The sequence below is a fragment of the Pimephales promelas genome, chromosome 18 (genome assembly GCF_988280905.1).
Source record: "Pimephales promelas chromosome 18, fPimPro1.hap1.1, whole genome shotgun sequence".
NCBI classification, from domain to species: domain Eukaryota; kingdom Metazoa; phylum Chordata; class Actinopteri; order Cypriniformes; family Leuciscidae; genus Pimephales; species Pimephales promelas.
The window spans coordinates 9,222,756-9,243,813 of NC_142786.1; the positions used below are offsets into that span (position 1 = coordinate 9,222,756).

Below are 21,058 nucleotides of genomic sequence, written 5' to 3' on the forward strand. Positions count from 1 at the left end.
TGAAGTGTAAAGGTGTTTTTAATGCAAGATCTTTATTAGCACTCATAGTCTCATGTTGGCCCACTAATTAATTTTGCATGTAAAATAAGGCAGAAAATAGCATAAAACACATAATCAGAATTAATAACATAGGCTGGTATAACATGAAAAGTTTGATTGTTGATGGCAGCTAAAATGACACTAGCTTTCATGGTGGTGTACTTAATTTGCATGAAAATAAACGGTTTGCATCTAATGCATAGCAGCAAAGCAGTAGGATGTCAAAGAAGAATACATCTCTTTTCAAAAAACTCTGAAATGTCTCTTTATCTTTTGCTCGGGGATTTAAGTTACATACTTTCAGCTGTAGCTATATTAAGACCACAGTGTGGGAATGAAAAGTGTCTATTATATATGCAAACATGTTCCCTTTCCCATTAATTGAGCAATGTTTGACAGCAAAATCAGAGGATAAAACAAATAAAAATAAAATAAAATACATATTTACAACATAAAATAATCATTTTATCTCAAAGCAATGCCCTTGAATCAAGTGTAAGGTTTCAGTCAGTGGACATAATTGAAAAACTAACCGTGGCCTCAGTTTAAAAAAACAAAAAAAACAAACAAGTGCCATTATAGTATAAGAATCTTTTCCCACATGAATCAAGCACATTCTAAAGAGTTTATTCAGATTTTCAAAAATCAAGACACATTTATTTTCAATGTTCCTTATGCAAGGAGAAAGAATATGTCATCTTTACTTTAATTGATTCCGATGTCTTTTTTGTCCTCAATCATCATGGAGAAGTGTTGTCCAGTACCCCTTTCTAAGCCTGTTTTTTCCATGGCTGTGATTGGTGGGCTGTTTCCAGTGCTAGCCTTGTCCGTGGGCACAGTAATGGCAGGAAGCTGAGGGACTCCTCCACTCTGAATGACGGATATTTCATTGTTCCTCATTGCTAAGCCATTCGTTATAGCTGCTGCATATCGGCTCCAGAAGTTTTGGTCCACATTCATGGCCCGCGCTGCTAAATCCTTCTGAAACGCTTCGCTGAATTTCAGGGCATCACCGCCCAGAAGGGCAATTGGATTTTCCACAGACAGTCGTCTACCTCTACGGGCAGGAGTGTTGTTCCACATATGGGTGCCCATGTGCACCTGTTGAAAAACAGAAATTAAAGAGAAATCAATGACAAATATTTGTACGCTCTTTGTGACAGATGTGTTTATTAATCTGTAAAGAATGTTTAAAAAAAAAAATGACCACCATAATGTTGTGATGACCATCATGTGTATTTGAATTGTCGTTGTTTTATTATTATTTATTTATTTATTTTTTATTCTTTGACAGAATAGTGGAAACGTGCACAATAGCTTTTGACATGCTCCAACACTCCTAAGCATTACATGAAAATTATAAAATAAAAAAACTGATTTGAAAAGTGCATCTGTTTCATTTATATAAGCTGTTCCCTATTTCACAAGTATTAATTCTTATACTTGTGAGATAAATGAACATCTGAAATAACATAATCACATACCTTGAGATTACCCTTGGTTGTGAACGCTCGACCGCAGACAGAGCAGCCGAAAGGTTTTTCGCCTGTGTGTGTGCGCTCGTGGATCTGCAAGGCGCTGGCAGAAGAGAAGTTCTTCCCACATGCACTGCAGTTGTGTTGCTTAGGGGTCCGTCGGGGAGGGGGTGGTCCAGTGAGTGTGGTGACGCCCGGTATCATCACCTCGGAGCGCGAGGTGGGAGACTGCAGGCCAAATGCAGGGAAAGGCCCTTCTTTTAGCATGTATGGTCTACTGCAAGCACTCATCTCCAGTTTCACTGCAGTCGGCGAATTTTTTCTATCCTGCTCAGTAAACCTTTGAGCATTTTCTGAGATAAAAATAAGAATAAAAATTAACACTCAAATCAAAGAAACAAGTACTTCAATACTATGCATTGAGTGTTTAAAGGGGAAATGTGTAATTTCTGGCCTTGCAAGGCCAAACAGAATTGTAAAAATATATTTTTATTTTTGTTTTACTTTTTTTCTACAATCACTCCCCTGTCCTCCATTACTTAAACAAACAGACCAGTCCAGCCCCAAACTCGAACCATTAACTGAGCTATATTGCAGTGCTGGGCATGTGTAGCACCACAGTGTTTACACATTTCAGGTGAATTGAATACAGCTTACTTACAGTTGTCTATGCATATTTAGCTAGGGTAGGAATTTAGAAAAAAAAAAAAAAACCTTCACCATTTAAGTAATTAAATTTAAACAAAAAATGTATACATATTTTTATATTTTTACTGATTTCTCAGTTTCCTTAAAAATAAGTCCAAGTTAAACAATTCTTGAACCTTTTACATTCAAATTACTTACATTTGTAAATCAGACTTAATCCTTTGTGTTGAGACTGCATAAATCATTTTTGTTGACATTAACTGGACAGTGGACTTCTAATTCCGAACATGCTTTACATAGACTGTATTATGAGTGTAAATGGGATCTAAGAGTTATTTGATGTTTATGAGTAAAGGGAAATTATGTTATGTTAAAGTATCTGTGTGGTTACTTATGTGCTAAAGAGTGTAGCACGTAGGTTGTGGGCTACATGACGACTATGGTGTGTGTTGTTTCAGTCAGTACTGACAGTACTGAGACCAATCTCTCCTTATTTGACCATTCCACACATTACATATAATAATACATAGGCTACATATTTAGAATGCTAACATGTACTAATGCTAGCTAGAATGTATCTAACATGCAAGCACTTAAATTTAGGTTTGTTCAACGAAACATTATTTGTTTTAAACCTCTGGGGTCTTCCTAGAGGGGTTTTGACATGCCCTGATACTAGTGCTTATTTCAGTTATTCTTGTCCTGTTGTGCTAACCTAAAATAATTGTGTGGAAAAGCTTTCCTCCATTTAAATAATTGAACAAATCAATTTTTTTCATATAGCAGTTTATGCTTACCATGTTCCTTGCTGAAACATTGCACGTTGTAAGGGTTTTCTTTCTTTACCGTAGACTTGATAGGCTGTATTCCTGTTTGATTAAGAGTCACACCATTGACAGTGTTTGCTGCAATACAATCTGTTGTTTCAGATTTTACCATAGCTGTTTCCTCAAGGACTTTAGAGGAGAGGTTCAGAGAGACTGGGTGCTCATGTTGGCCTTCAGGTTGACTGTTGAAATAGGATGGAATGTGAATAGAACTAGATGAATGTGGCATTAATCTAGTTCCCATGCTATGGTTCTCCATCTCACCAGTGGTGATCAAGCCTAGAGCATGAGGATCATCATCCATAGGTCCGTACTTGACCGTCTTTTTTCCATTTGATTGGCTGAGACTGAGGGATGAGTCACTTCTTACATTTTGAGATTCTGGCAGAGATGAGATAGGTGGTGGACTGTCTGAAAAAGAGCTCAGGGTGTTTTCACTGTTCTCCACAACTTCGGCTTCTTCTTCAAATGAAATATCATCAAGACAGTCGTCATCATAAGTGCTCATGCTGTCGAAACTCTCCATATCGGTGTCTTTCTCGTAGATGGTTTCTGCCAAAGGAGTGTTTGGAATCTGCCCACCCATGTGCATGCGTATGTGCTGCTGTAACACAACAGCATTTGTGAATTTTTTCTGACAGATCGGGCATGAATGTTGAATCCGAAGGGGAGGCTTTGCACGGTGGACACCAAAGTGAGTCTTCAAGTTACCCTTTGTGGTGAATGCTCGTCCACAAACCTTGCATTTAAATGGCCTCTCCCCTGTATGGATGCGGTAGTGCATCTTCAACGCGCTCTGACAGCTCAGCACGCGGTGGCAGATTACACACTGATTGGGATCCATCATCTTCTTGTCAATGTTTTCCACAAGCTGTTGGAGCTTCGATGTCTCCGATGTTTGCATAGAGTCTTGGAGACCACCAAATGGGAACTTGGCCCTGAACTGATCTGAGATGAGTGGAGGAGAGGGTGACTTATTAACAGCTGAAGGAACATCAGTGGACTCTGAAACATTCCCCTTAACAGGTGTTTCTGTCGACATGGATTGTGAAAGTTGGCTGTTGGAGTTGTTACCGTTTCTAGTCATACTGTTTGATGACAGGTGCAATTCCTCTGTATTGAAGCTGTGTGTGATCTCTTCTTCTCTCATTGATTTAGGGGAGGCCGCAATGGTAGACATATCTGTCTCAGTGCCGGTGGGATTGGGTGACGATGGGGCAAGTTCACCTCTGGCTGGTGATGGCCTATGTGGAGATCTTTCAGAGGGTGTGCTTGTAAATGAATCACTTAAGCTTTCAATAATTGGTACTGTGGGCGGCAACTGCAGAGCCATTGAGGATGGAACAGTTGGAAGTACAGGTTTGCTGTCTAACCAAGTAGGTCCTGCCTTCTCTGGAGGAAATGACATTCCATAGGGAATCCCAGAACTGGTAGGGATATTGTCAAGATACTCTGGGACTGGGTACGGGTTCATCTGGACATGAGGGTACTTCTCCTTGTGCCTTTGGAAGTGGACTTTGAGGTTCCCCTTTGTTGAGAAACGGTTGCCACAAATGTTGCATTTGAAGGGCCTCTCACCTGTGTGTGAGCGCAAATGGATCTGCAAGGCGCTGTCGCTTCCAAACACTTTAGCGCAGAACCTACACTTGTGCTTAAAGAATGGGTCCTCAGAACTGGGCTTGTTGTCAAAAATGGAGACGCCGGGCAGTTTTCCCTTACGGTGCTTCATCATAGCAGCAAGTGGGTCTAATGCACTGGCAGTGGCTGCAATGCTGGCCAGTGGATTGGGAAATATGACTCCGTTGGGAGGGCTTTGAGGTAGTAATGGTAGGTTGGCAGAAGGGCTAAGGAGGCTACTCTGGCAAGCTGAGAGTGGACTGGGAGTGCTTACGGACTGGGTGTTACTAACGTTAGAGAGCGATCCACTGCAAGTGGTAAAGAGCGGGGAAGCCCCGCTGTAGCTGAAGAGATGAGGGCTGGAGCTTGTTAAGGAAGCAGTGGCACTCTCCAATGCTCTAGAGCCAATTTGTCCACTGCTTGGCTGGGAAGACAGCAGCGGTGGTCTCGAAAGCATAGACGCCTGGGATACAGAGGCATGCCCATTCACTGCAGAGGGCATGACCCCAGATAATGGAAGTACAGGGGGTGGAGCGATGCCCTGGAAATTGTAAGTGTTCGAGTCAGAGGGCAGGCTTTTTGAGGCAGGATTAAGGGCGGCTTGCGTAGGCTGCCTATTCATTACAGCGACCTGGCTGCGGATCTGCTCAATGAGCTGCAATTGCTGAACCTGCTGCTGCTGCAGTGCCATCAACTGCTCCAGAATCATGGGGATCGCAGCTGAGTTCAGCTTGCCTGCAGAGTGAATGCTCTGGGAAAACTGAGCAACGGCAACTCGGGTGCTGTGAAGGATCTCCAGGGTCACATTGGTGCTGGGCATGTCATAGTGATTGGTTGTAGGTGGTGCAGGAGAAGAGGTGGGGTTCTCATTGTCAAGTTGTAGAGGGCTGAGGTTTGATGTTTTATACTCGGGCAAACTTATATCCATTTGTTCATCCAGTTCGATGGCGTGGGTTTCCTCAGGCATCTCGTCGACTTTCTCAGCCAGCTCGATGTTGAGCTCGCTGGCCTCCATTTCTGCTGAGTCACTGTGGGCACTCAAAAGGGACTCTGTCGGTGATTCCCGGCAAATGGCCTTCTCTTCATGCTCTTTTACTATCAGCACAGGGGGGTCTTCCGTACACTTCTGTTGGTGCTCCAGCATTTCGGACCACTTGAAGAATTCAGCACAGCACCTCTCACACACGTGTGTCTCTTCACCCCCGCTGCGGCTCTCTGTGCCACTGTCCTCCTCATCGCCTCCCCTCAACCGAAGTGCTGGGAGATAAAGACACAGAGAGAAAGCGTGTGAATAGAAATTTCTGAGATGATAGATTTTTCACAGCTATTCTTGGAGGAGTGAACAATATAGATAAACTAAATCAATTGTACCACTTTACCAATTACTGAAAGCCAGCCTCTTTGTGCTCATGCTCCAAAGACTCAGACGATAATTTTCTTTGCACAATCCATCAAATTATGCGACCTATCTATTGAATATACGGTAGCTTAATGAAATTCTATAGGGGATATTGATTTCCAATGTTTTTATACAATTCACAGCTGCACTGTCAGTTGAGGGCAAATTGAGTCTTTGATTGACTAATCTGAACTCTCCATTGCTATCAAACACTCTTATTTCCTGATGAATTTGAAGAACTAATTCCTCCACTTGACATTGTTGAGTGCAACATTTATCTCTCACTGCTAAAGATGTACAACCTTGAAAAATGGTTTCAGCTTTAAAAGTGTAAACCTGCACAATTAACTTTAAACTGTTTTAATCATGCCATATTTGATCATTTTAAAAAAGAAAAAAAAAACGTCAAAATGAAAAAAAAGAATCTGTCAAAGCCTGCAGTGCTATATTGATAATCCGTTAAGCACTATTTTCTCAATCAGTTTAACGACAAGAATATGATTAAGTGTAAAGTATATCAATAATGAGCAAGAATATACAACTTAAAAAAAGTTGTTAAAAATCAAAGTGTATTGATTATGGGTGCCAAAAATATTACATTTGTCTTAAAATAAATCAGCAGCATTTGATGAGATTTTTTTTTTTCTGAAATTTTAATTTAGACAGCACATAAAGTACCTACATCAAGTTCAGATAAGATCTTAAACTGTTTTAGGTCATTGGTTCGCTGGTGAGTGCTTAAGGGGTTGTGTTTGATTAATTTATGCAGAAATATTCAGAGGAAAATAGAAATAGAAATAGTTTTACACATAAAAGGTTTAGTGAGATGGCAAAGTGTGTGAGTCTAAACAGAAATCTTCCTATATTTTCAGCCTGTTTCTATTTGTGTGCGAGTGTTTTCTTTTCTTTATCTTTTTATCGTTTTTTTTTTTTATATATATATATAAAAGATGCCATGGAAGATTGTATAGGTGTATTCGCTGTATGATTACCTATCGTTATCGCCTTGACATACTGAATGTTTATGACATCAGCGTTTAAGAATAATTTTGGATAAAAAATTTTGAAAATGAGACAGCGAGAAATTAAATCATTGAAGAGAGGATGACAGAACATCACAAATAATTTTGTGGTCAGGTGTTTGCGTATCTTCTCAGTTTTTGTGAGCCTTCCTCAGAGGAGTTACAACGTGGGTCATTTGCTCGTCTAATTCCAGTAACTGTGTGGGTGGTCTGAAAAACTCTTAACACCGAAAGGTGAGAGCTAACTGAAACTGATCTAGTGAGGCGACCAATAAACTTATGGGCCATGCCACAAATTATCTTAAAATGTTCATACATTAGTTCACATATATTAGCTTTTACTGAATAATCCATATAGATTTACACAGAAAAAATATATACTATGGCGAATCCCCAAAGACGGACAAAACAGATCATAATTATCGTTTAAAAAAAAAAGCAATCGGAAAAAAAGGCATTTGTGGGGCCCTACTACATCAGCCTCTACAAAGACGAAAAAACTTGGGAGATTCCTAGGGTGCTCAGTTGGTAACCGTGGTTTTGTAAGCTAGCTGGATCATTTCGACATGAGACAGACAAAAGTTAGAACGTAAGAGTTTTAAAATAAATTTCTCAGACCTTCTAATAGAAGAAAGCTAAAATGCTATTAGATAATCCTTATTGTAGAGGCCTGATGAAGGACAAACTGAAAGACGTACAAGGGCAAAATGTGTTGGCGTCGACAAAACCTATTGCATATATGGATGACACTCTGAAATCAAATAATTATAATTTGTATTTTATTTTTAAATTAATTTAGAATATAACATAATGTTATATTCATTTAAGTAGAAATGAATAAATGTATGTACAGTAGGCCTATGCCAATTAGTCTTTTAACTAATTACAGATGGTGAAAGTAAGCCATAAGTTACTTGAGTTTGTTAATATTTTTTTTGAATTATAATAATATGTTTTGAAATGTGTGATGTGTGTTTGAGCTTGTTCTAAAATTTCAACACCTACTGTAAAAAAATTTAGAATAGCTTACATACAACAGATGTTTTATGTTCTGAAAAAAAAAATTAATTTGTTCAAAGTTTAGAAAAACTCCCATATGCAATTTTACTAAGGAGTCATTTTGTATTAACTTGTAAAAAAAAGAAAAAAAAAAGAAAACAAGAAAACTAACCCATAGTTTAAATGTGTGTATATGCTAAATAATCAAGAATCAAGATTTAAACATTATGCTAATTATTTCAACATCATTATTGTTGCATCAGGTTTTCACTTCAAATTCTTTACTCTTCTAACAGATTAGGCCTGATTATAATGGATTCGTCTGATTAAAACCGATCTGAAGAACAATAAACGTCTTTTACTGATTTCAACCTATACCCTGATTCAGTTCTTTTAGTTCGATCTTTGTGTTGCAGTAAATACTTTAACGCGATTTAAATAAAGACACAACTTCGACAGCAGACCAAGTGTGAGGCTTTTTCATAAGTAACTTCATTACCATGACAAAAGGAATTATTCTCACGCAAACAGACGAATGTTGAAGGTTTTGTTTGGGTCTTGCAATGGGACACTTTTGTATGGTTTGCAGATTATTTTGGTGCTTTATCAAAAGCACAAATAGCTTAGATGCACAACTCTTATCTACCGTTACTGATTATAATTAATAGGTAATTCATTTTAAATCATGTTAAATCAAATTATACCCTACACGAAATACAAAAATAAATAAATATAGGGCCTGTAACCTACGTGAACAGTTTAAGCAAATTGAATAAAAAATAATGAGAGCATTTTATGTCCATAAATGTTTATTTATGTTTAATGAATTTAACAGAAATTGTTAGTTATACTGGAAAGACTAGAAATTACGACTGCTTAATTTAGTGGGGGTGAAAAAAGTCTTCGGCATATTTTTCAAATGACACATAGCCTAATCAACGTTTGACACGAAATTTCCGAAAGCACATATTTGTAGGTTTCATGTAGGCTATAAACACACTTAACTTGTGATTTATGAAACACTTACAAATAAAGGTTAGAATAGAATTTCAAAATCATGTCATAAGACAACCACAAGTAACTTTTACTCTCTGCTTCTTTATAAAGAATTCTCTATAGAGAACGTATTAAAGAACAACCCTAACTTTTTATTTAAAAGACTCTTTGTTGGACGTAGCAACCATCGAAGAACGTTATTTTAAGGGTGTAAAACTTTGCCTTGAGTTCCGTATAGTCTACTTGAACTGAACACAGCATCTTTTAAACTTCCATGCTAAATCAAGTTCTTTTTATATTCCCCGATTCTCTCAAATGTAGCCTACATCTATGTCCTAATAGCCTATGTTCTTCTATAGGCGATCGTGTCTTCAGCACTAAACTCAAAATTAACAATATAACATCGCGAAATTCTTACAAAAGAAACTTGTTTGTATCTAAAGAGCCGAATAAAAGATTCGTATTTCAATTCACATACCGTTATCCGGACTTTTGTCCGACTGTGTTCCTTCTTCGTCCGACCTGAGATGCTGAGGTTTTGCTTGCTTTCTTCGGGACATGTCTCTGCGCTTCGCGTCGGCGCTCCGATCTGCAGAAACATCGGACGCTGGCAGTCCCGTAGTCCCGGGGTCAGTGAATAAGAGATATTAGATGTTGTTACCGTTGTGCAGATTGCGCATGTCGGCGTTATAATGATAGAGGGTCATGTATTACGTTGCGCTGCATGAGGGATTGGCCGCGCGCCAGTAGACACTCTCTCTGGATATGGAAATGAGGGATGGACTGAGTAATTAGCCCGTTTCACTTCCTCACTTTTCCCCCTTTTGCTCTCTGTTCACGTAGGACCACAAACTGGACGCAAACAAGTGCGTCTACAGCTCTGGTGGCACTTCACATGGCGTAAAGTCCATCCGTAGTTTGTTAAACATCACCGTAAGTACGGAAACCCAGTCTTGTCACGCTAACACGCCTTCTTTTCAAATAAATGACAGTATGAATAACAGTCAAGCACCTCTCAGGCTCTTTCAGAGTGTATTGATTCTAGTTCCAGCATATTACTCTCTTAAATATGTTGTTTAATTTTTGATATGCAAGATAAGTTTGTTATGACGGCGAATATGGTAATAATTGATTTTGGTTGTTTTTTTATTATTTGAGGGGTTCTGGGAGTGCAAATAAAGCTTAAACCCCCAGAGTCAACGTCAAAATAAAATGTTGAGGGTTTTTAAATGTATATAGTACTCTTTCAAACAATGTTTCATTAATCACAAAAGTTAGATTAGAGTGCACTAGACGCTAACGTCTAGTTCGCCTGAGGAGGTCACCATAGCAACAGTAGGCTATGCTGCTCCAGCGCTTTCCGTTAGAATCTGAATGGGACGGTACGTCGCTAAACAAAAGTAGGCTAACTGTCAGTATTTATGGCTTTCTATACATTTACATACCACACAGGAAAACAGTTTTTTTTTAACTTTCCACGTTTCTTTTTTTTTTTTAAGTTTTTGTATTTGGAAAAAAAAAAAAAAGAATTCGGTTGCGCGAGATGAACCACGCGCGCGGAAAATCCAGAAAGTTAGCCTAACTGAGGGGACGTCGAGAATGTTATCGAATGATTCGCATAATGTTATCGAATGATTCGTAGACTGTTTATTAAGTAGCCTAGGCTATTGACAGCAAACACTGTTCGTTCTGTTCTCTGTTCTCCGTCTGCTTCTCACTCATGCCGAGGACGCATCCTCCAAATAGTTCATCCAATTCAAAACTATGCGCTTTCTTGCAGATTCCAGAGTCCCATAAGGTGAATGTCTTGATGTCGAAGCTGCACTGAAAAGAGTGTTCGCTTATATTGAGCTGAAAATGTGCGTGTTAAACCCAGCAGAAGCCCTGGAAAAATGCAGGGCTGTTCTGTGTAAGCGACGCGTATTGCATTAGGCGACCACTAGGATATCACAGAATTCAACCTGCTCCTTTTCCTGTTAACCTTTCACATAACTTCACATCTGTTATGATAGCCTACTGAATAAAAAAGGAGGATATAGCACTTATTTTTTGATCTGTGGTGTAGCACCTTATACATTTCCAATACAACACAATTTGTTGAATTTACAATTTAACACAGTAAAACTTCAGTTATGTGTCTATTATGATATTGAGCTGCTCTCATGGGATCAGACAGCATTCACATCTGACCAGTATCGCTGGTGTATAGCGGCCAAAGGGCTCTAAATCAGCGATACATCATTTCCATTACAACACAAGTAGAACAATATATAAGCCTATTGATCGGCGTCTCTGTTACTCTTCTGGTGTAGAGAGATAAGCGCAATATAATTTCGTTTGACCTATCTGTATGGCCAAGTGATGGATTGCCAGGGTAACCGAGGGCTTTTATCACAAAACTCTCCCAATGATGTACTATTGATTGTCCTTAACTAGCTTTTCTGGCAAAAATCAAAAGTCCCTTCCTCGCCATCCTCTTCATTATCAATAAAATTACAAAGTGGTGGGAATTGTCAAAATCCACCCCCAAGGGAAGTCTTTAAAATGGCTGCTGTTATCCAGGCTTTTCTGTTATCCATGCCATGTAGGATTAGGAACGGGCTTTTCAAAATGAAACAAAATGATCAGATGAAGACAAGCGCCTAGAAGGACAAAATATTTCAAATTCTGCATATGAAACCGTTATAATGTTTGTTTCCCACAGGGATTTTTTTTTTGCCTGTGCTGATTTTTAATTGTGTTTTTGTTTTATGTTTCTTCACAGTCCCCATCTGCTTTCACAAGAATGAGACAAGCCTGATTTAAATGAATCGTCACAGCTATTTCTACTCCACGTCACCGTCTCACCTGGTAATCTCAGATTATATCTTCACAAACATTTGTATGATGAACATCCAATAGCTTTTATATATATAAAAAAAAAAATTTTCAATTGGTGCAGAAAACTACTGTTTCTGTTCCAGCGTGGAATTCAAGAGTTCTATTCCGCTAGAAAAAAAGGAAGAATTCTGTCCAAATCTGTGTGTTTGTTGAGATTTATCATTTTCTGTCCATTAAAACGAAATCTATTACGCTATTTCTATGTTCCCGTAAGCCCCGAATGTAGCTTTTTAACCAAGAACATATCCCACAGCTAAAAAACATCTTTCCCTACTCTAAACACGATGAAGAGGGTTTGACTCTGAGTATAAAGCACATCATCTCAGATAGATCAACAAATGAAGTGTCAGGGCGAAACTACATGAAGAACAAACAAAGCAGAGACGGGCCAGTGAGATGGACAGATGTGAGATAGCACTGTTCTGTGTGCCGAGGGCCTCTGGAAATTTCTGATTGGTTTAATTTACCACATCTAACGCGGCTGCTTCTCAAGTCTGCGACTTTTATCTAATGCTGTGAACCTCTATTGATTTCTCTTCTCTATCTTTAATGCAGGACTGGAGCAAAGAGAGCAAAAAAAAAAAGCACTTGCTAAATGGAGGACTACTTTGAGATGGCTGCTATTCTCCGGCTTATTGCCTCCTGTCGACCATGGTTTCACATGAGGTCCGGGGTGTCAGGTCCGCTTCCACCAATAAAGCCTGTGATTGACACGAGCGGGAGAGACTTGAGCTGGGAAAAGAAACTGAATCTCAATGTATGAGGGGTGAGTCAGGGTCTATTGTGGGGCCAGATACATCTAAGGCGAAATAAACGTTTTTAGCCGTGAGATCCGGGTCCCTTGGCGATACAGTCTGGTATCCGACTGTCCAAAAAAACACTATTGTACTTTTTCTCTATATACGGTACAAAGCAGCGTGGAAATCTGTACTCTCGCTGCTTTGTGTGCCTTGATATGCAACCACATGTAGTGATTTCACCCCCGTACTTACAGTCATTTACAAACACTTCTGCAAAAGCGCTTCGCTGAATACGTACACAAAGTTTTTGCTTTGTAAACAACCGTGCAAAGAAGACGTTTCAGTTCTGTTAACCCGAGTCGCCATGACAACCGACTATTTTTATGAAAGACAGCAAATTTTAGGCACAAACAGGATATTATGTATTCTATGTTCTCGAGGGAATAACGAGCAAAAACAAGAGTAAAGCCAGTAAAAACAGTAGTTAATTACTGGCTGTGAGTGTGTGCAGTCTGAGATGGCAGAGGGAAGACTTCAGGCGCTAAGTAATTCTCTTCCATTTATGACCTGAAAAAGAACAGACCCTGCTATTAGCATTTATTGGCATGCTATAGAGGAAAAGCATGTAACGAATGAGTTTAATCTCCATCAGCTCAGATTCTCTGAACGCTTCACAGGAAGTATCTTCTGACATAGGATGTGAAATCTAATCCAAGGGTGAAACTAATGTTAGAGATGGACAGTCTGTGGATTTCGAAATATACTATTGAGATTACAGGGCGTATTTTATACAAATATCTGTGCATTAGTCGGCAGATCAATGTGAAGTAATGCAATGTTGCCTGATGGTCCTCCTGATGGGGAACATATTAGAAAAGTAAAACACTGCATACGACTTCTCAGTGTTTAGACTGAAGTTCATAGCCATTTTACATGTGTATTTGAAACACATAAGGTCAATGAGAAATAAGGATGTCAGAGATAATGATACTGAGAAATCTTTTAAAAAAAATACTTTTTTTAAATGTAGCCTACTTTTTAATTAATTTTATCATTTTGTACTTTATTTTTTATTATATTATTAGTATTATTATATTTTATTACCATGTTCAGCTAATTGTATTCAATTGTGGTTAAACATCATGTAAAAAGTAATGGAATAAAAGATACACATATTTAAATACATGAGAATTTGGCTTTAAAAAGTTGTCATATTGTCAAGGTAAAAAAAAAAAATATTTTACATATCATGTAATCATCAAAAAAAGAATATATTTAAAAACTTACTGACCTTGAAACAGTTATAAGAGTCTAGGGTATGTGATAAAGTTTTGTTGTTTTCTTGTCACATGACAACAAATTTATTTATGCCAGGGACACTGCTTTACACCCTTTTTACTTTAATATATGAACAAAACTAAAATTGAATTCATGAAATTGAAAACATGTCGTTATAGCAGTGTATTCAGGTCATTTAATTGGTATATGTATGAAATTTGTTAATTTTATAGATCCAGACAAGGAAAAAAAAGATAATTGGCCAGTATGAGATTGAAAATTGCAACAACAAAAAAATGAACAATGTGGAAATGACCAATTGTAACAGTGACGTGTGTGTTTTTTTATTTTATGCTGAGTTTGGATGTATTCGACACTGTGACAAAACTGTAAGTCAAACCTCACTGACAGCTCAATAAAGGAGCATATGGGAGGACATCTAACCTTCCATGTCCAAAATTACTCTCTCAGTTGGAGGCTGGGGACAAGATAACGATTAGGAAGCTGTTTCCCTGAACATGCTGAGAGAGAGATGCAAAACCAGGTTAGCATGATCATTCATCATCTAGTGGCTTTGACTTAAGCCTGTTGCCATTACATTGAATAGTCCTCTGAATGCATAAACTAAAGGTGCCCGGGGCCATGTTTGTTGCTGTCTTGACAAAGTAAAAGAAATTAATGGCACAATCTCTTGCGTGCCACTGGCCTTAGATCACAGATGCGTGTGACATTTACAGTTAACGATTGTAAAGAGCTGTCAGAAGTAAACAGACAGTGACTAGCGGACGTGTATGCCTAGTTTATGAGTCACCTCTTCTGTGAGTCTCCCAGCATTCTGCTGTAAAACCACAGACAAAAGTTCAGTAAGCCAAGAGACGCTCACTTAAGCAACAGAAAGACAAAGTCTAACATTAATTTAATGGCAGAATGAATAACAAAAGGCACACAGGCCTGAACAGTAGAGTAAAATGTCTGACTGCTGTAATGAGATCTAAACTGGTTTGTAAACAACTATCTGTGGTCACACAGAACAACTGATTCGAATGATAATCAAGATTCTTTACGTGAAAATAATAATCATCCATAGTATTTTTTGACTGAGCCTTTAACTCCCTGCATACGTTTGCTTGTTCATAACAAACTGTGGCACCTCTATGTCGCCATTAGCATCTGTGTACACTGAAATGAAAAGAAAAAGCAAGATTTTTATGTGAGTGTTGACTGAAGAGTGGGCTCCATCTGTGTAAACTCTCCGAAATAGTGACTTCCTCTCCATGTCTTAAACAGACGCTTGAGGCAAACCGCAAGAAGTCACCATACATGTCCCTGATGGAAGAGGACCTGAGATTACCTCAATATAGCCTATAAGATGCTCTTCTCTTGGATGTTCTCGAAATGCTTTCAGTAAGGAATACATCTTACACCTATCACAATTTGAGATCTGATATGGTCTGAACACTTTGTTTAAAAGTAGATAAAAATAGCTTTAAATCAGCTGTTACAGGTCACTCGGGACACTTCCTGTTTCTCAATGTGCACTATTATGTAAACAGAGGCAAAGCTTTCTCCGAATGCACTGAGACTATAGATTGTCCTCAGAAATGATCAAATTAATTTTTTTTTCCATCTCCATAACACTTATTTGAACTAACCTGGGCATGTGAAAAAATTCTGTCCAGTAGAGGTGGTCTTGAGACTTTAAAACACAAGAACAAGATCATTTCAGATTGTGCACTCTCCAAATTCATGATTGGCTTAAATGTGCACGCACATTTTCATACATTTATTTAATAGAAATTCCATAATTAGGTTTTCAATTTGGACATTTGGACAAGTATTACCTTGTTTTAAAGTTGTTGATTTAAATTAAAAATAATTTGTTGAATTTGTAACATGAAGATGAGAGTTAACAGGAAGTTTTTAATTATCCACACACGTTACTCCAACATAGAGGCAAACAATCCAACACAACCATATTAAAGACAAGACCCAACAACAATAAACAGAAAGAAGGGAACTTAGGGGCAAATGAGGTGATTAACAACACACAGCTGACAGTTATGAAGACTCAAATCAGAAACCATGACAACGAAATAGTGGCGGGAAATAGTCCAAACTGAATAAGGGTACGTTTACACGACAATGATATGCTTAAACTGGAGAAGTTTTTTTGCGTTCATTGTCAAAACCATAGATATCCACAATGAAGGCTAGATATCTCATCCACGCTGCTGGCCAATGGAGGTCGACATCTGCACCTGGCGGCCATCTTGTCACAGGCAGCTCGCTCAATTGTAACATTGTGTTTTAATGGTGCGTGTACTTTTTAAATAACCATAACTTGCTCAATTTTCTACCGATTTTTAAACGGTTTGGTTTGTTATAAACGTCAGAGATGTAGTTATGACACTGCATACTTATGAATAATAAGTAGGGGTGTCACGATTTCGATATTAAATCGAAATTGATCGAAATTAATTCAATGGTATCGAAATCGAAATAAAAAATGGTATCGTCGATACTGCCACGCCCCATGTCGCGTCCGTGATGGAAAGTTCAGATCGTTTTACTGACTCTATTGTTCAATCTCGTTCATCAAAATTAACTAAACTTTTTTTCTAGTCATTTCAGGGGCTTTATAAATGTTATACTATTAAGTTATGTTACTTGTTTTTGTTATATTTTAAATTTGGCAATGGTGTAGTGTACATTGTGAACAAATTTATATTGCATAATGCATAAATGTGTAGTCTAAAAATTGCATAGCAATCTGCGCTTTACATTTTTTTTTTAAATCGAGAATCGTATTGAATCGTGACCTTAGAATCGATAACTTAATCGAGTCGAGGATTTGGAGAATCGTGGCACCCCTAATAATAAGTGTAGAAATAAATAATCATCCAGAATTATAGTCACGTTAATAACGTTTGTAAGAAACCAAACGGTCAAGATTTCAACAAGATAAGAGTATTTGTGTTTTCGTGCTTGCCTGTGACAAGATGGCCGCCGGTGATGACGATAGAAACTCTGCCGTAAGACATCTAGCCTTTATTGTGGATATCAATAGTCAAAACGATCCCCATTCACATGGATCCACAAAAAACAATTAAAATACTGTGTTCTGCTGCCAGACCACTAGATGACGATGAAACACTATATTGAACAGGTGATACGCATGTGCATGACATCATCGTTTTCAGAGATTCGCGTTTTTTTTGTTTACACCGAGACTGTTTTCAAAAACTTTGTGTTTTCAGGCACCCCAAACAGGATTCGGGGTGCCAAAACGCATAAAAAGCGCTTTACGTTTTTAGCAAACAGTAAAAACAGTAAACAGCCCTTGTTCATGTAAACCCCTCAAACTTTGACACACTAGTACACCTTTGTGAGCTTGAGAGGAACTGACTTCATACATCCACTAAAAATGATCTTGAGACCGGTTATTTAAAAGTCATTGCAGAACTTGGATAGAAAAGTGAAGTTAGTTCTGAGAAAATGTCTGGCATCATTTCTTGCTACTTGGTTTGATATCTTGTTAGCAATTCCTTGAAGTTACCAATTAACTTTTTGGGTCAATGTAGTTGTTTTTTTTTTTTCCTTCGGCAGCCTTGACAATTAAAATAAAACGTTGTTATTTAAGTGAATAAGCAGAATAACCAGACAGTGTAAAGTAGACAAAGTCAGTCAACAGTGTAGTGTTTGCCGTCTGTCTGGTCCGACATTGAATTGGTGAAGCTCAGTCATATCAACTAATTCTCATGGCACAGAGAAGACACATATCTCACTGCACCGTTAACACAGAACAAGGCCACTGTCATTCACTGTTATTTTCCCAAAGGGTGAGAAACGTAAAGTCCCATATGTGAGACATGGTCAGGAACTTAAACAAACAAATGGAAGCAGGCGGTGGTGTGTAGATGACAGGCCGTAATCCGCACATCGTGGAAGAGCATTCTCAAAATAGAAAAAATTGAAGTGAAGGGTACTACTGTGGTAACCTGAAATTTCTGGTTAGGGATCGACTTCCTCCCCTCACATCCTTATGTGACTCATTAAGAAAGCCGAGAGAATGACTGATTCGAGATTAGATCTGAAAACAGCAGCACTTACAAGCTTCAGGAGCAAATGTCAGGACAGTGAATAAGAACAATGAAGCTCAGTGCGATAAGATTTACAGATGTTTTTATGAGGCAGTCCTTCTTCGTATATCCCTGTGTTTTTTTCTCGCCCTCTCTTTCTTAAGAAAATCTGTGCTCCGTGTTCAAGCCTTTTTTTTTTTTTTTTTTCCTGGGAGCAGCTCTTTAATCGTTGCCTTGGCTTTGACTTCCTAACGGTTGTAAACAAATGCAATTTAGCATTTCCTGTAGTCTAGACACAACAAAAGAAGCGTTGGCAAGCCGAGTCCCAACACATGCTTTTCGCGCACTGCTAACGGACTCCGACAAAACTTTTGAGGAAGACAGAATGTAAATGTGAGGTGTTGATATCAGCCACCGTTTAAAAAAAAAAAACAATATTTGGCTGGTCTTTCCAAAATAAAAGTGCATGGTGCACTTAGATAGTCTTTTCAAGGTTTTCTGTAATGCTTAAATTCCATATTAATGCTTTCATGTTTAATATAAAAATGTACATTTATTAATTTAGCAGATTCTTGATAGAAAGTGCCTCACAAATAAGAAACAATAGTGATTTGAATTGTTTCCCGTTAGATAAAGTGTTGAGAACAAGACAAAATGTTCCCCCTTTTCTACACTCTTAAGGGAAAATATAACCCTGGGAAAGCTTAATATCTCTGCTCACCAGTATTATTTTTTTTTGTCTGTGTTCTCCCTGTACAGAAAATCTAAAAGAAAAGAAAAAAAAAAGAGAAAAAAATCTGGTTGGAGGACAAAAGCATGCTCCGGCCATACATCTGTGAGTTTTGAAACAAAGCTTTGTTTGTAAGCTTCAGTCACTTGTGCTCATGAAAGCAGACACTTACTTGAAAAACTTTTTCTTTTTTCAGGGAAACACTCTAAACCAACATCCTGGTATAAATTTGCAAAACGCAATACAGGCCGGATTGTGCGCGGGACAGACGCAGGGTGCATACAAATGGCTCCCCCGTCTAAAGTACCCCCTGTTTCGCTTCTGCCTCAGAAGGTAATGTACAATAAATCAACAAAAGAGCATTAATGTCTCCGTTGAGTATAGGAGAGGCTTCTGTTATTGTACCTTTTTTTAAGTATTTAATTGGAAGGGTCCCTTGAAACGTTACACGGCTCCTTCAGATGACTTTTCCCCAAATCTAAGAAAAGATTGATAAGAATTTCTTTCCTCCCTCTTTTAAATCTCTTCAGCTTTTTTTTTCTCTCTCTCTCTCTTTCTTACATCCCTCTCTCCCTTTCAGGAGAGCCTGCGTTTTTTACCGAAGGGAGAATAAAGTTTCAAGTGCATGGCATTTGAAGGTAAGCGAGTGAAATCGGAGGCTGGTCGTTGGGGATAAGGCAAGTCTGGGAAAGAGGGAAGTTGGCAGTAGTGCCCAGCCAGACTCGGTGCCTTGAGCTCCCCCCTCCCTGCACCAGGTGTCTGCTACATTTAAATGATACTATTATTCATAGACAAGAGAGCAGGGTATTAAAAGTCCCCCCAAAAAATCATTTGCAATTGAATACAGATATAATCCTGGAAATATAAGTCTCCATTTAGGCCTTGCCATTAAGCTAACAAGGAGCCCTTTGTACAACATGTGTGTATTAATCACGGTCAGGGGAAAGGGGCAGGAAGAGAGAGAGTGGGAGAGAAAATAGAGAGCGAGGGAGGGAAAGAGAGAGAGAGAGAACACCATTCGTGTGTGTTCACATGCAAATTGAAATGTTGCTCATCAAAAACGAGCTTATCACTTTCCCTCTTGTTCTCGGCAGACTCGGCGGGCCGGCGCGAACCCGAAGTGCTTGAAACGGGGATGAACGGAAAATTTATTTGCATTTGTGAAATTTCAACACACTTGAATTTCTTTCAGCTGCGCAATCTGAAGTGCGCGAGTCTATGCGAGATGTAAAGGAAGCACACACTGTGTGCAGATGTCACAACAACACACAGGAATTCACTCAATGAGCTGGGGTTTCTTAAACCTACTGTGTGGGTTTCATTTTCCGTCAGATCACTTTGATTTGTGCACTTTTTCAATGTGGCAAATCGAGATTTTGGAGGGCCCTCAAGGCAGCCCCCAAATGCCCCTTACAAAACTCCTCTCCAGCAATCATTACATCACCATTTCTCTAAGCCGATTTTCACCAAGTCGGGCTGTGTTATTAAAATAGTAATTAATTTTTGTCCAAGGGAACAAAAGCAAGTTTTTGTCCCCCACCGAGTGTCCCTGAAGAGGCCAGGGGTGCCGGTGAGGTTCTTTCTATCTAGTCTACGGTCTATAGAGGTAATCCCCAATAGTCTGGTACAGTAAGAGCGCTTTGATAATGGGATAGAAGCAGACACCCACAACGGATCGATCTGGATCTGAGGATGTGTTTGATAGAGTGTCATAAACAAGTGTGGCTCAACAATAGCGTCCATGAGCTAAGATGTCATTCATTTGCACAATTGTTACTTCATAAAACAGAGATACACACTCCGCTGATTACAGACTTAAAGGAGTAGTTCACTTTAAAAAAAAAAAAAAGTTTTGCTGATAATTTACTCACCTCCATGTCATCCAAGATGTCGGTCATTCTTTTTTTCAGTCGAAAAGAAATTACGATTTTTGATGAAAACATTCCAAGATTTTTCTCCATATAATGGACTTCAATGGGAACCAAACGGTTCAAGGTCCAAAAGACAGATTCAGTGCAGCTTCAAAGGGCTTTAAATGACACCAGACGATGAATAAGGGTCTTATCAAGCGAAACAATCATCATTTAAAACATCAACAACAACAAAGTTTAAGTTTTATAAGCTCAAATGGTCGCCTTGCTCTGTACTGTGATGCACGTTCGTGACTCTCCTGTTTATCAAAATGAAAGAATCTTTTTCGTGTCATTTGGTTCATTCAACGAACGAAAGGAACGAGTTGATTCTGGAAAAGATTCGTTCACTTTGATGAACGAGTTTGATTAGGAGAGTAACGAACGCGCATCACAGAACAGAACAAGGCGACCATTTG

General features: G+C 38.6%; 2 protein-coding genes across 7 annotated transcripts in view; one reads left to right on the forward strand and one right to left on the reverse strand.

The window, feature by feature from the left end:
- On the reverse strand, positions 1–9,912 carry sall3b (spalt-like transcription factor 3b). The gene is made up of 4 exons (XM_039679009.2): positions 9,501–9,912; positions 2,960–5,863; positions 1,524–1,867; positions 1–1,140 (listed from the first exon to the last, which is right to left on the reverse strand). The coding sequence occupies exons 1-4, from the start codon at positions 9,580–9,582 to the stop codon at positions 745–747; spliced, it is 3,726 nt and encodes a 1,241-aa protein (XP_039534943.2). The 5' UTR covers positions 9,583–9,912; the 3' UTR covers positions 1–744.
- Positions 9,827–21,058, forward strand: part of LOC148970906 (uncharacterized) — a 26,901-nt gene continuing 15,669 nt past the window's right edge. The window contains exons 1-8 of one of the 6 annotated variants that reach the window (XR_016147231.1): positions 9,827–9,955; positions 11,787–11,872; positions 12,458–12,668; positions 15,208–15,324; positions 18,759–18,834; positions 18,926–19,062; positions 19,310–19,367; positions 19,824–20,634. Coding sequence is in view for 4 of the 6 variants with exons in the window: in XM_089122702.1 (XP_088978828.1) it covers positions 15,290–15,324; positions 18,759–18,834; positions 18,926–19,062; positions 19,310–19,367 (306 nt within the window). In the remaining 2 variants the exon portion in view is untranslated. Of the gene's footprint in view, positions 9,956–10,352; positions 10,423–11,786; positions 11,873–12,457; positions 12,669–14,391; positions 14,465–15,207; positions 15,325–18,758; positions 18,835–18,925; positions 19,063–19,309; positions 19,368–19,823; positions 20,635–21,058 lie in introns of those variants that run through there. The other 5 variants (XM_089122702.1, XR_016147232.1, XM_089122701.1 and 2 more) reach the window with 5 other exon arrangements.

What these genes read in the sequence shown, in the direction of transcription:
- sall3b (XM_039679009.2), bottom strand. Translation starts at nt 9,582, where the DNA reads ATGTCCCGAAGAAAGCAAGCAAAACCTCAGCATCTCAGGTCGGACGAA. An exon ending in GGACAAAAGTCCGGATAACG is followed by an intron (nt 5,864 to 9,500) that starts GTATGTGAATTG and finishes TTTATCTCCCAG; the next exon opens with CACTTCGGTTGAGGGGAGGC. An exon ending in ATGTTTCAGCAAGGAACATG is followed by an intron (nt 1,868 to 2,959) that starts GTAAGCATAAAC and finishes TTTTTATCTCAG; the next exon opens with AAAATGCTCAAAGGTTTACT.